This window comes from Trachypithecus francoisi, unplaced genomic scaffold (assembly GCF_009764315.1).
Source record: "Trachypithecus francoisi isolate TF-2019V2 unplaced genomic scaffold, Tfra_2.0 Lachesis_group11, whole genome shotgun sequence".
NCBI classification, from domain to species: Eukaryota; Metazoa; Chordata; class Mammalia; order Primates; family Cercopithecidae; genus Trachypithecus; species Trachypithecus francoisi.
This window is the reverse complement of record NW_022681456.1, coordinates 52,368,546-52,383,043: the sequence shown is the minus strand read 5'-3', so window position 1 is coordinate 52,383,043 and position 14,498 is coordinate 52,368,546. Positions and strand designations below refer to the sequence as shown.

The 14,498-nt window shown below is 34.0% G+C and overlaps 1 protein-coding gene across 6 annotated transcripts in view; it reads right to left on the bottom strand.

Moving 5' to 3' along the window:
* LOC117089678 (liprin-alpha-2) overlaps positions 1-14,498 on the bottom strand; it is a 207,375-nt gene that overhangs the window by 3,613 nt on the left and 189,264 nt on the right. For 4 of the 6 annotated variants that reach the window (XM_033221151.1, XM_033221150.1, XM_033221153.1 and 1 more), the window contains 4 exons: positions 6,389-6,564; positions 5,387-5,455; positions 1,351-1,510; positions 66-157 (listed from right to left, as the gene is read on the bottom strand). In XM_033221151.1, coding sequence (XP_033077042.1) covers positions 99-157; positions 1,351-1,510; positions 5,387-5,455; positions 6,389-6,564 — 464 coding nt within the window. In that variant the 3' untranslated portion in view covers positions 66-98. The remainder of the gene's footprint in view (positions 1-65; positions 158-1,350; positions 1,511-5,386; positions 5,456-6,388; positions 6,565-14,498) is intronic. The other 2 variants (XM_033221154.1, XM_033221152.1) reach the window with 1 other exon arrangement.

Genomic DNA, 14,498 nt, shown 5'->3' with positions numbered 1-14,498 from the left:
TCTATGTAGGTTCCATTTTTTTGTCTTTTTTTTCTTTTTTTGTCAGCCAAAGGGAAACTACTCACAGCAGGTCAGTGCTGCCTCCTTTGAGTGGCTTGTCAACATGAGTATGTGCGAACAGTGGAGTTGTCTAACCTCTGCAGTCTTGATGAAGCAACTGCAAATGGAGAAAAGGGCTTTAGAGGGACTTGGATGATTGAGTACAAGATTTCAGATGAGAAAGATTTATTTTCCCTGCATACGGGGATTCTGAACATATTAGTAGACCTTCTTTCTCTCAGATATAAGCCACTCACATTCCTCTTCTCTAGATCAAGTTCCTAATGAAAATTTATCCCAGTGTAATTGACCTGAGCTTTCGAGTTGTTATGTATTCCTCCTTAGATGAACTCTGTAACAAGAGCAGCTCCCCAGGGTGCTTCTGTTTTTGATATAGAGATTGCTCTTAGAGAACTCATTATAGTGGATTTTTTTCCGCTCCAAATATTGAAGAACTTCTACACTAATTGTAATGATGTTAAATTCCTCATGAATTTCGCTGACATGTTCCACCATATTAACAAGTTGTAAGAAATGTAGATCAAGATCACGGTTTATGCTGGAATAAATTTTAGTTATAATAACTATGACCTTGGAAAGAAATAATGATGCTAGGTGATTATCTTAACAAATAGAGTGGGACTATTTTTCTTTAATGCCTTCCAAACAGAAATAATTTTGTGACTACTATTTCAAAGTTGTCTCTCCTCTGGAATGACTGCTTTCTTTTGTAAATTAGATAGCTTAAGTCTAATGTCCACAGAAGGAAATAGTAATTGGGAAATTACTGTGTTTTGTGTTTCTTTAATTCTCTTCTCATGTTCGTGCTTGTTTATTTAAGGGCTTCTGCTTTGGTCAGAGGGAAAAAAATATCTGATGAGTCTGAATTTCTAAGATGACATATAAAACTCGCAATATTTCAACATATAGGGGGACAGTGGAGTTAATTTCCATTTACTATGAATCTTTAGTCCAAGTCCAACCTCTAACTTAAACAAATTGTTAATTTTGGGAATAGAAGACTAAAGAAACACAAATCATGCAGATGTTTATTGTTCCTCCTAGAGGTGGACATTAGCCAAATTGTTCTTTTTAGAATGTTATAAATTATTTTGAAAATGTGAACAAAGTGCCATGAGTTCATGCAATAGCAGTGTAAAAAGGAGTCTGGTTTGTGATGAGAGCAAAGTAAATTTCAAGCAGAGCAAACCAACTCAAGAAAATAGTTCCAGAAAGCAAGGTCAGAGAATTATACAAGCTTTGGCTAAACAAGCTTTTTGCTTTATAAGCAGCAACACAAAACTACTGTACCATCTGTTGTCATTTTTCTTGACTGCCCAGATGTTGTGGTTAACCTAAATCCCGCTGGTAATGTTTCTGAGGACCCAGGCATCATGCTGATTCCATGTACTTCCCGAGGAGGAAACTGCCTTCTCCAGGTTGATCCACGTCTGAAGTTCTTGTCATCACTCTGCCAGTACAGTTATAATGTGATGTTACGAAAACAAGTAAACTAGTCCATGTGCTTAAAGCAGTGTGCTTAGAAACATGTAACATAGATTATTTACATTTAGTCTGTCAAGTATACATATGGAATCATGCTTTATTAAGACAGTTCTATGATTCCAAAACAAGACTATAGGAGATTTGATATATAAATTTTTAAATAAAACTTTTCATACAATTTCAGATTTAAGGTCGACATCTATACAGTAAATATCTTTGAAAGCCTAAAATAAGTCACCAATGTTTTCCAAAATAAATATTGGATATACGTTGTTCCACTTTATGCCTACTGGTTTTATGGAATGAGACAATATACTTAATTGAATCAGTTGTTGAGTAGACTACATTTAACTCAGACACTTGAATGAAATGACTTTTATGTACACAAATACAATGTAGGTATTTATTTCAGGGAAATCTATATTTCAGATGACATGGCTAATAGGAGATACTGTAGCCTGTTATAACTGTACAAGAAACTCTAAATATGTGATTTGTGAAGTTTTAGGTGACACAGAATTAATTTGCAATTTGTTGAAAAATCTGTATAGCCTGGATACCATCCTTTCAATAAGTACATGTGGTCCTTGGGTGCCACTGAAAGCATAATGTTACCCTGGTTACATTTTAATAATGTGTATTTTAATATACACAGACACAGAGAGTCACATCTCATTTAATTGACCCAATAGACTTTTTTCCTAGTTCATTACTATCCGGAAGCAACATTATACCCCACATAGGCTAGTGTCTCTACTTGGACAGATCCTAGGGTGAATCCACATTTTAGAATGTAGCACAGCAATTACATTTTAATTCTGGTTGCTGATTGTGTTAGGCCTTAATGAAATAATCTCTTCTCCCTGTGTGTATACACAAACTACTTTTACAGACACAATTATTTTCCTCCAAATTGGCAAGTAGCAATACATAATTCAGCAGTTCATGAATATTATGTGTCTAATTCTGAGGAAAATATGAATCATTCCACATAGGTCTTGTCTTCTCATCTCACTGTTTCTTACCTAGGGAAGGACTATCTATTCCATGAAGTTATAGCCAAGTATATGTTGTGTATCCTAATATCTCATTTGATTTCATTCTGGCATTTGGAATAATAGGTCTATAGTCACTCAACATAGTAATTTGTGCTATGTTATAGTGAATAACTCTATAAGGTAGTCTTTGTAGACTGCTATATTAGTTAAGGGACATGTAAAGTCAATCAGGGAAAACTAAAATCATTTTTATATAATAACATATCCACTGTTTCAATCCTTATCATTAAAACCTACATTTTGTTTCAGTGTGGTAGCCATTTTGCACATTAAGAGATGTCTGCTACTCTTCTCAACTGCTGTATTTTTCATAGTCCTAGACCTCCAAATGTGTGTAAATACAGAAAACAAACAGAATTTCACAGTTGCAACCTCTATGACTTCTTGATTCTTGGAGAAGTTTTTGCATTAAGCATAAATAGTCTTCAGTTTTATAAAACACTATGTTACACTGTAGAGCTAGACAACTCCTTACAGTGTTGTAGCTAGGGGCTTAAAAATAAGTCAGTTTTGGCCAGGCGTGGTGACTCATGCCTGTAATCCTAGCAGTTTGGGAGGCCGAGGTGGGAAGATAACCTGAGGTCAGGAGTTCGAGACCAGCCTGACCAACATGGAGAAACCCTGTCTCCACTGAAAATACAAAATTAGATGGGTGTGGTGGTGCGTGTCTGTAATCCCAGCAACTTGTAAGGCTGAGGTGGGAGAATCGCTGGAACCCAGGAGACAGAGGTTGCGGTGAGCCGAGATCACACCACTACACGCCAGCCTGGGCAACAAGAGCGAAACTCCGTCAAACAAACAAACAAACAAACACAGTTTTTATTTTATTCTATTTATTCATTTAGACGGAGTCTTGCTCAGTCGTCCAGGCTGGAGTGCAGTGGCGTGATCTCGGCTCACTGCAAGCCCCGCCTCCCAGGTTCACGCCATTCTCCTGCCTCAGCCTCCAGAGTAGCTGGGACTACAAGCGCCCGCCACCACGCCCGGCTAATTTTTTATATTTTTAGTAGAGACAGGGTTTCACCGTGTTAGCCAGGATGTTCTCGATCTCCTGACCTCATGATCCACCTGCCTCGGCCTCCCAAAGTGCTGGGATTACAGGTGTGAGCCACCGCGCCCGGCCAAAAAAAAAAGCCAGTTTTTAGAGTTGAGGGCTTGAATTATGATTCCTGACTTCTGTTCTTTCAACATATTGTTAATGCAGAAAGTTAATAGAACTATAAACAACAACGTCATGGGGAAACGTTTTCATGAGATAGGGTTAATTCTTTCAATTGGAGTCAAAGTCTGTATAAGCTTGTTGACACCTCTCAAATTATTTCAGTGGAATCTGAATGTGATCAGCAAAACCTCAGAAATAAGTCAACTACTGTTCTAAGAAAGTTGATTATTTTTGCTCACACTAAAAATAAATAAATAAATAAATAAATAAAATTGAACAAAAGAGACTAGAGGGTTTAAATGACAAAATTATATTTTGTGCTTTTAAAAATAAGAAGCAGCAGCAGCATAGTTTAAAGACAAAGAGTCACATCTCATTTAATTGGCTCCATAGACTTTTCTTCTAGCTCATTACTATCAAGAAGCTACCCCACACCTGGACAGCTCCTAAGAGAACGTAGCAATATGACAAGTCTTCAATAATTTTTTTATTAGAAATTTTTGCAACTTTTAAGAAAGAATAATTGTATTTGAAGGTATATAAGTTTATAAGACTACCTTTTTGAATCAATAATTTCTAGTAAGGATTAAAAAGACTGTCATGCAACTTAAAAGACCAGGCTTTTAAAAATATTAATCATCATTCTGATTGAATAAGAGCATGAATTTAGCAGAAGTTAGCTGAGTTAGATAAGACTGTAGAACTTATCTCTTTATAAACCCCCACCATAAGGATAGAGTGGATTTTATAATACCAAGATTATCTGTCCTGCCTATTTGAACATAGAATGACTGGTCCGTATTTGGATTTGCTGAGCTCTTCACAAAATAATTTTAATCAGCTTGTCTTTGTGGCAAGAAACACTTGTACTTTGCAACACAGAATTATGCATCTCTTTATTTTCTATTTCATGCTCAGGTTTCCTTCCCACTTCTTCCAGAAAGACCCTGTAGAAAAACTCAGAAAGACTATTAAAATGTCTACAGTCCACAGCATTTGCTGATGTCCCTTGTATTCATTCATCGTGGGAGGCTCCTTACATGTTTATTATTTTCCAAATAATTTAATATGAATATATTATATAGTGATTCTTATACTCAAGATAGCTTTCAAATTCTATGACTGTTAAAATGTTATTTATCTGTTTTGAAGGAAAACTCAGCATTGATATACAAAATAATGTAAAGCTTCCCATTTATTGAAGCAAGTTTTATCCTCGTTTTAATTTTTTAAAATTTCCTGGCAAGATATACTGATATTTGAGAAATAAATGCACTCTTTATTAAAAAGCTGAATATATCAACATTAGTGTTTTCATTTTTTTCTAATTGTTTTAAAAAATGTTGCCCAACATTTTGCAGTGACAACTCATAAAAAAGTTTTGTAAATTACTGTTCAGTATCTCTAACTGCTGAAATGATAATATTTATGAATTAATATAGCTCTTTCCAAAATTAAGTAATAAGATTGAATATTTAACAACAAACCTGGAGAAAATTCTTGATTCTAACCATAGAACAGTCATTTGATTAATTTCTAGGCACTATTCAGTAAAAACAAAGATGGTCTATCATTTTTCTTTTACTCTCTCAGATCTCTTTTGAATAACAGGTAGACTTACTTCATCCAGTCGCCTTTCAGTTCCCAGGGCCAAGAGGTTATTGTATTCCCTTTCAAGAATCTGCCTTGCCTGTTGACGTCAAATTACAGTTACCATCACTGAAATCGCATTTTATTTTAAAAATCATGTAGCTTATATTTATCTGAGAATGTATTATAAAACATACTTTATTTGTGGGTTTTAAAGTTTTTAGTCCTCCATGTCTATTATTAGCCATTGTAAATTTTAACTACAAAAAATATATATACTTTTTGGTTTTTTTTTTGTTTTTTGTTTTTGCCTGTGAACAGTAGAGAGACAGCTTTGCATAAATGTCTGAGGTCAAGAGGCTCTGGTCTCACTTCGTTACTTTATTTCAATTGAGTATTTTGTTTAATCTCTGAAATATGTAAAAACAAAATAAAAAGTGAAATTGGACTGCCAAATTTTTATCAAACCTATGCAGGTAGTTCTCAAACCTGGCCAATGATTATCATTTGAGGAAAGTTTTGATAATAAAGATTCCAATGCCCTATCTCTTGATAACTGATGTCTTGGGACTATGACATGGGTTGCAGGTTTTATTTTTTATTCATAAGGAACTATACTGATTTAAATTATTATCCAGTTTTGGTATTCACTGGCACATCCAATGCTAACAGTCTGTATAATTCATACATGTAAATAGAAATGACTGCCTCTCAGAGAGGCAGAGACTGGTGGCCATCTGTCAGGGATTTCATTTAGTGGAATCTGGCATTCAGGTGGGAGACTGGGCCACATAACTTCTAAATCCCTTTCTTGTTTAACTGTATGATGTTTCTTGGCTAGAAATCCACTAGCCTGAAATTAAAACTCCAGTGACATATTGCAAACGTTGAGCTAACTTTCATTAACAATCATGAATACACAGTTTATTTTTTTTCTAAAAGTTTAGATTTTTTTTTAAGTTTTTTTTCTAAAAGTTTAGATTATCATTAGATAAACCAGAACACATCGAGACTACAGCAAAAAGCGAATTACCTGGGTGTTCTGTGTTGGAATCTGTAATAATAAAGCTAAGCTGCTGTAGTCAAAGTTTTCATCCAGGGCTATAAGTGAGCCATGCACACCGCTCTCAAGTATATTATTTGCATATTCTCGAAGTCCAATTGCTTGTATCCAGCGAATAACTCGGTCATTGCTCCACACCAACACGTCTAGGAAAAGAGATGCATCATTTTAGGATGCAGTATTTTGCATAGTAGAACCACTGGCTGAAATGAGCCATAGGTATCTGGCCAGGTCACATTTATGCTGATTTATTCACACTCTAATGCATCTGGCTCCCTTCATTTGCTTGTAATTACTGTTTTAATAATTAACGTTTTCGAGTCTCTATTTAAAAAGTTGTTCTTTTTCAGAGTGTTTGTTATACCTAAAATGACAGCACTTCAGTCGCATAGAACAAGGTGTGTGTGTTTTTCTTGTTTTCATACTAGAGCCCTAGGGGTCTGTCTGAAGTTCAATATTTTTACCACCAGATGGAGACATTTCTTATTTATGTCTTGATACACGCCTCTTCAGTAAACAGCAGATGAGATTGTAATACTGTCTTTCATCAGAAGTGTTTATTAACCACTACCTAAACATGGGCATATAGAATAGAAAATTTTTTTTTCACCTGAAGTAATATATAAGAACAGAACAGTAAAATAATATAGGGCATCAACAGATGGATACTTACTTTACTATTATATTTCAATGCATTTTTCCCAATCACATGCTAACGCAAAATTCAAGCATTCAGTCAAATGTCAAAAATTGCTTCCACTCTATTGAAAGTAATATTCTATTGAGGAACAAAATCCTTTGATTTTTATTTTCTAATAATAAAACTTCTAGAGAAAAATGTCATGTTTCTTTTTTTTAGATAAAAACATCAAATTATGTTTTGACATTTATTTTCTTCAATATCTTCCCACTAAAAATTGGCAGAATGCTACATAAAAACCAGTAAAATAGGACTAAAATCATCCATAGAAAAGAAAGAATTTTAAGAAACTTAAAGGGATATGAGAAAAAAATTAAAACATTTTTACTACCCATAGAAGGGGAAAGGAAACTATAATTACTATTTAAGTAAAAGTAAGGTTCCTGTCTGATTTTCTTCTTTCTAATGAAGTGTATAACTTTTTCAGAAAAAGTATAAAAATCTTTCAGGAAATATTCGTCAACTTTTAACTGTTTTAAATAACTGTTTCAATAAACCTTTGAAAAGCACGTTTTAAATATGTTTTGATGAGTCTTTGAAAAGCCTAATTTATCCTATTTTATTCATTTATAACCAATTTAGGTGTTCTTGTGTATAACTTTGAAGCGATAAAGTGATAGCACAGACCCACAGAAGTTCCCTCATGCACCTTCTCAGGCATCATTCTCACTTAACAGTAACCAATATTCTGACTACTTTCATTGCCGAAACGCCTTGCCTGATTTAATTTTTTTTTAGCTTTTCATACATAAAATCACACAATATGTACTTTTTTGTCTGCCTTTCATTCAATATGGAATTTATCTATGCTTTAGCAAATAGCAGTGGTGTGTTCATGATCATTGCTATCTAGCATTCCATTGCTTGATTATGCCGCAATGTATCCATTCTACTGTAGATGGACATGTGAGTAGATTCCATTTTGGGTTATTAAGAATAGTGTTGTTTGAGGGGGAAAGGATGGGGAATGGCAAGGAATACAAAACAACACATTGGGTACACGGTACACTGCTTGGGTGATGAGTGGACAAAAATGTCAGAAAAATCACCACTAACCAAATCACCATATAACCAAACAGCACCTGTTCCCCAAAAAACTATTGAAATAAAAAAAAAAAAATAGTGCTGCTTTGAATGTTGTTATACATGTATTTTGTATATTTACATGTTGCAGTAGAATAAATAACAAGGAATAGAATTGTTATATGTTTACTTGTTAGCAGATATTGCTAAGCAAATTCCACTTTCATAATTTAAACTCACATTATTAATGTCTGAACATCTTCATCTTTACCAATGCTTTGTGTTTCCCATTTTTGTTTTTGTCTTGCTTAATTTTTAGCCATTATGGTAGGTGTGTGGTATTATGCATTGAATTGTGTTCCCCCAAATTCATGTAGAAGCCCTAACTTCCAGCACCTAAGAACGTAACTTTACTTGGATATCAGGTCTTTATAGAAATGATCAATTAAAATGAGTCAATAGAGTTGGCCCAAATTCAATAAGACTGTTATCTTTCTTAAATGGCAAAATTTGGAAATAGACATGCACACATGGAGAGCACTATATGATGATGAAGGCAGGGATCATGGTGATGTGCCTACACGCCAAAGAACATCAAAGATTGCCAGCAAATCGCCCGAAGCCAGGGGAGAAGCAAATAACAGATTCTTCTCAGTAGGAACTGACTCTGCTAACACCTTGGTCTGGAACTTCTAGCCTCTAGAACTGTGAGACAACAAATTTCTGTTGTTTAAGACACACAATCTGTGGAACTCTGATACAGCAGCCCCGACAAACTAATATACGGGGTGTCTCATTGTAGTTTTAATCAGTAACACCCACTATGAACTGAAATGTCTGATCAGTTTCTACTTCCTGTATTTTAAATCTACATATTAGATATATACTAATTTGCTATATCTTCCCTTCTATTATTTGAAAATAGCCAACTTATTTCTAGTATGTTTCCTGCCTTAAAGTTTATATTCTGATATTAGAAGAATCATAGCAGCTTTGGTTAATATTTGCATGTGTACCTCCTTTACTAATAAGTTTTCTATGTTCTTATATTGAAAGTGTGTCTGTTGTGTACAGCATATCATTGTTTTTCAATCTGTCTTTAAATTGAAATAGTTAGTTCTTGCCCATTTAGTATTATTACTTTGATATTTGAGTTGAATTCTACCATCTTTCTATTTGTCCTACCTGTTCTTTGTTCCTTTTCTCTCTTTCTTGCCTTTTATTATGTTTTCTTATTTTATTCTACCACTCCATTAGCTTTTTTTTTTTTTTAAGACAGTCTCACTCTTGTTGCCCAGGCTGGAGTGCAATGGCATGATCTCTGCTCACTGCAACCTCTGCTTCCAAGGTTCAAGCAATTCTGCCTCAGCCTCCCAAGCAGCTGGGACTACAGGCATGCACCACCATGCCTGGCTAATTTTGTATTTTCACTAGAGATGGGGTTTCACCATGTTAGTAAGGCTGGTTTCATCTCCTGACCTTAAGTGATCCACCTGCCTTGGTCTGCCAAAGTGCTGAGATTATAGGCATGAGCCACCATGCCCGGCCCTCTGTTAGCTTTTTATATTTACACTTTATATTATTGTTTTAGTAGTGGCACTTAAAGTTTATAATGTGTTCTTTTTAGAGTCTATTATAAATTATTCCTTTTATTATTTTCTAGATAATGCAAAGACTTTCAAACAATTTAATTTCACTTATTCCCTTCCGGCCTTTTGCATTATAGTTATGTATTTTAATTCTATGTAACATTTAAGCCCTGCAGATATTATTGTTTTTACTATTATTATGAAATTTACCCATACATTTTTCATTTCTCCTCCATCATGTGTGCATTTTTTAAATTATCTTTATGATCATTTCCATCTGCCTGAATCACTTATTCTAATATTTCTTTTCTATTTGTTTTTTTCTGGTGAAATAATCTCTCAGATTTTGTTTGTCTGAAAGTGTGTTAATTCTGTCTTTAATATTGAGGGACATACCTCAAAGTAAGAAGTTAGTTTGATTCACCGTTTTAAGGCTATAATTCCATCTTCCTCTAGCATTATTTACTTGAGCAATATCAGTTATCTTATGTTGTGCCTTTGAAATTATTGTGGAGTTTACTCTGGTAGATTCTAAGATTTTGTGGCATGAGAATTCATGGTTTTCAGTAGCTCTATTGTAATGTGTTTAGATGTGTTTTTATTTTCCCTTTTGTTTATAGTCTCACGTGGGGTCCATTGAGAACTTTGAGTCTGTGGATTATCATTTCAGTTATTTTCTTTTTATGTCTCCACCAGTATCTTTTCAAATATTGTGTCTTTCTTATTGTCTCCTACCTCACCATGTCCAATGTCTCTAATGATGTTCTATATCACTCATCCTTTTTGTTTCTTGTCATATGTGGGGTTAGATGTTTTCAAGTGATCTTTTATTTCACTAAACTCTCTTCTATTGTTAAACCACCTAATTGCGTTCTCAATTAAAGTCTTTATACTTCTCACTTCTTCAAATTTTCATTTGATTATTTGTTAAACATATTGATTCCAACTATATTAAATTCTCCATTTTGTCACTTATATTCCTTACATATTTTCAATAAACAGTGTCAGGGTCAACTATGGACATCCTTCTTTTTTCTGATTTTATCATCTTGGTTTTCCTCATTTTGGCCATTATCTGACATGTCTGAGTTTTTCTTTTACTGGCTCTCACACAATATGATTGAAAAATTGCAGAGGCTCTGAATGTCAACTTCTTGAGAGGACTTTGCTTTTATGTTTTTCTGAAGTTATAATAAAGGCAGATCAACTTAATTCCAATTAAGGATTGAGATAAATCAATGCTAGATTTCTATTTTAACATTTCAAAATAAAGTCTAGGAATCTCCTTCACTATAGTAACCATTTTACTACCTTTATGTGTTCTATAATATGTTCCAAACCTCAAATATATATAAAAAATTTATTTTTAACATTAATAGACATAATAAATAGCCTGATCTCTTTAAGTTTACCCTTAGTCATAGGGTGTGTCTTATCAGATACCTCAAATTAAAGTGTATTTGGTGGTTAAAACCTTTTTTTTTTTTTTTTTTTTTACTGTATTATCATGAGATTACAAGAGTTCTCTTTCTAGATTTATTGCCCTTTGGCTTTGGTTTTCTGTTCAATTTTTATCTTATAATTCCATCCTTTTTAGAAGTCCACAAACGTCTCTAGAGGAGTACAGTCTTACTTATTTTATTATTATTATTTTATATAGATTCTTTGCTCCGGAAGGCCCGACAGTTTTGGCACCTCTAAATTCCAATCCCCACCACCGCCCAACTCCATTCCCTGCTTCTCTGTTAGAAAGAGGAAAAACAGTAGAGAATGACAGTTTCACCATTTCCTTACATTTCTCTTTTTTCCAAGATCATAACCTCTCAAGTCCTGTCCCTCTTAATTGGCTTCTACTGTTTTCAAACAGCTCCTTATTACCATTTATTGATTTATCTAGCCTTTCTATTTCTTCTTGGTGGAAGATTGGTCTGACTTAATGTACTGCAATCTATCAGAAGTAGAAGTTCTTCAAATTAGTTGGTGTCCTTTCTGTCTGTGCCAATCCATAGTGCTATCTGTATATGAATCTGGAAGTTGTACATATGTCTGTCTCACATCTCTCTACTTAACTCCTTTTGTGGATTGAATGATCTCATTTCAAAAGAAATGTCCTAGATCTTTCTTTGGATTTAGGTAAGAAGGAACATGAGAGGAATGCCCACGTCCCGCAGTCTTATTACTATTAACTGCTGCATCCAAAGCAGAATGAATTTCTCCAAGAAGTAGGACATTTATTGTCCCCCCTCAGAGTTCTGTCTCTTTCTTCCCCACCGGTCTTCAGCAAAGCAAAGGATTTCCTTAATATTCTTTATTATATAAAGAAATTTTATATTATATGTGTTAATTGTCTCTCCGAGTCAGTTCTAAAGTGTAGCTTTTCCTCTGAGTTTTCCTTAGCCTATTCCATTGGGGTTTTTGGACCTCAGAAAATGGGATGTGAGTTGGTTAGCATCATATTTTGGCTGTATAATCAGCTGCTGTTGATAGTTACTGATTCATTCTAACAAGTGTGGTTACCCTACACTTGAACCCCAAAAGCTAGGCAAGTGCTTGTGGGTGGCAGCAACAGTTCTCCATTTAATTTTACTAAACACACCATTTTTAAGAAATGAACGTGACAATGCTCTCAATAATTAAAACAAAATCCAGTTTTCTTTGCACTAGATGGATTTGTAAATAGGGAGTGTTTGGTTTTTTTCTAGAGTTAGGTTTATATTTTGAGAGTCTAAGACATATTATACGGTCATGATATTTCTGCAAATATGTGCCCATCAAAAATTCCATCGTCACACCTGTAGTTAAGAGTGATCAAATATTTAACATGATCTGTTTATGAGGTAAAGGCAAATAAAGCATGAATTCAAACTTCTCCTCGTCAGAACAAAATGCTTCTTTTTGTTTCATTATTAAAGTTAGATCCCTTTCCATAAATCTGTTTCCAAGCAATGTATGCACTGACTTTAAAACTGTGTAGAAATCTTCTTGACCTAAACAATAAATGGCTAGAGATCAGTGTTGACTGATTCTTAACAAAAAATAAAATGTTACTAGGTTCTTGATATTCACATGGTCTTTTCACTTCAGAAAACTATTCATTAAGGTCAAGGTTAAATAACACTTCAGATAGTAAGAGACCCCTAGTCACAGTTGAGAATTATTCCTGTAAATGTCACCAGATCGTCATAGGAAACAAGCTATTTATGATCTCATTCACAGCTATTTATCAGATAGAGTTGTGTGTGATCATAGTGAATCATGACAGTTTTTTTTTTTTCCTCAGAGCTACACTCTCATCAGCAATTGCCAAATACTAATATAACATTTGATATAGGGCCAACCGGGTAATTCCTCTCCTTTAGATCTATCTATATGTGAAACATTTCATGTGGTGAGCTGAGGCATAATAAAATGCAATTGGATAAAAATACTTCAGAAAGGAAACTACAAAGTGGTATCCCATGGGTAAAATCTATCTGTGTGCTAAGATATTCATTGTGTGGTCAAATGCAAACTTCCTTCTGGGGGGTCTATCTTTAGTCCATTAATTCCCAAATTTCAATTCAACTGAACAGCAATGCACTGAAAACAACCTGCAATTTCCTGGGGCCCCAAAATAAAGTGAAATCAAACAACTCGATTTTGATAACGGAAAAACACTTTCTTGCTTTGAAGTAATGCATTAAATGAAATGTTACAAGAAATCCGTTGTGAGTTTGTCTACTCTCCAATGAGCTATACATAGAAAACTATTTTTAACCAATCACTTTCACACGCATTCAAGCCCATTCCATTAGAACTAATGTACTTTCCAAGACCTGCCAAAGATAAAAGTAATTTCTGACATTGTTTATCAAAAATGTAAATTATAGAAACCTAAAAAAAACTTAAATAAAGAACAAAACAGCACTAAACGTTAATATTGGAGAATGTAATACACACTATTTTATTGTCTAAATTAAGCCTTAAAAGAAGTGAAGATGAAAACGAGACTCATGCCTACCTTTGAACAATTAATGTAATGTAGAAACACCCACTAAATTTGATGTAATGCTTGCACATATCAACTCTTGGATAATAGGAAATGGAAATATCACTAATAATTATTTTAATATCCAAAATTTTCCTTAAAAATTTTGGTTGTATTTTCCTTAATATTTTTCTTCTTTAAACAAAAGTGGATTGATTAGTTTTAGCAAAAAATGCCCTCACATTATCTTAAGTGAAACAATTCAGAAACAGAAAGTCAAATACCTTATGCTGTCACTTACAAGTGGGCACCAAATAATGTGTCCAGGTGAACATAGAGTATGTAGTGATAGTCACTGGATTCTCGGAAGGGTAGGAGTTTGGGAGGGTGGCCAAAGATGAGAAATTACTTAATGGGTACAATGTACACCATTCAGGGGATGGACACACTAAAACCCAGACTTCACCACCACAAATATATCCATGTAAGAAAATTGCACTTGAATGCTTTAAATTTAAACCAAAAAATACCTTTACCTATATCTTATATCCAATCATGTATTTTTTTCTTCAACAACAACAGTAATAAAAATAGAATGGTCTCTAAGAATATAATCTAACATACTCCTCTTTTGAAATTATTCTTTCTTGGGTATATTAAGGTACTTCTCAAAATTTAGATGATTAGTTTTTAAATACAGTATTTTTTCTAACAAACCTGCAATATGGAGTGTCTTTTCTTGTTATTCAAATAAAACATTTTTGGGCACATAGCAGTTGAAGCAATTTACTATGTTCCTGA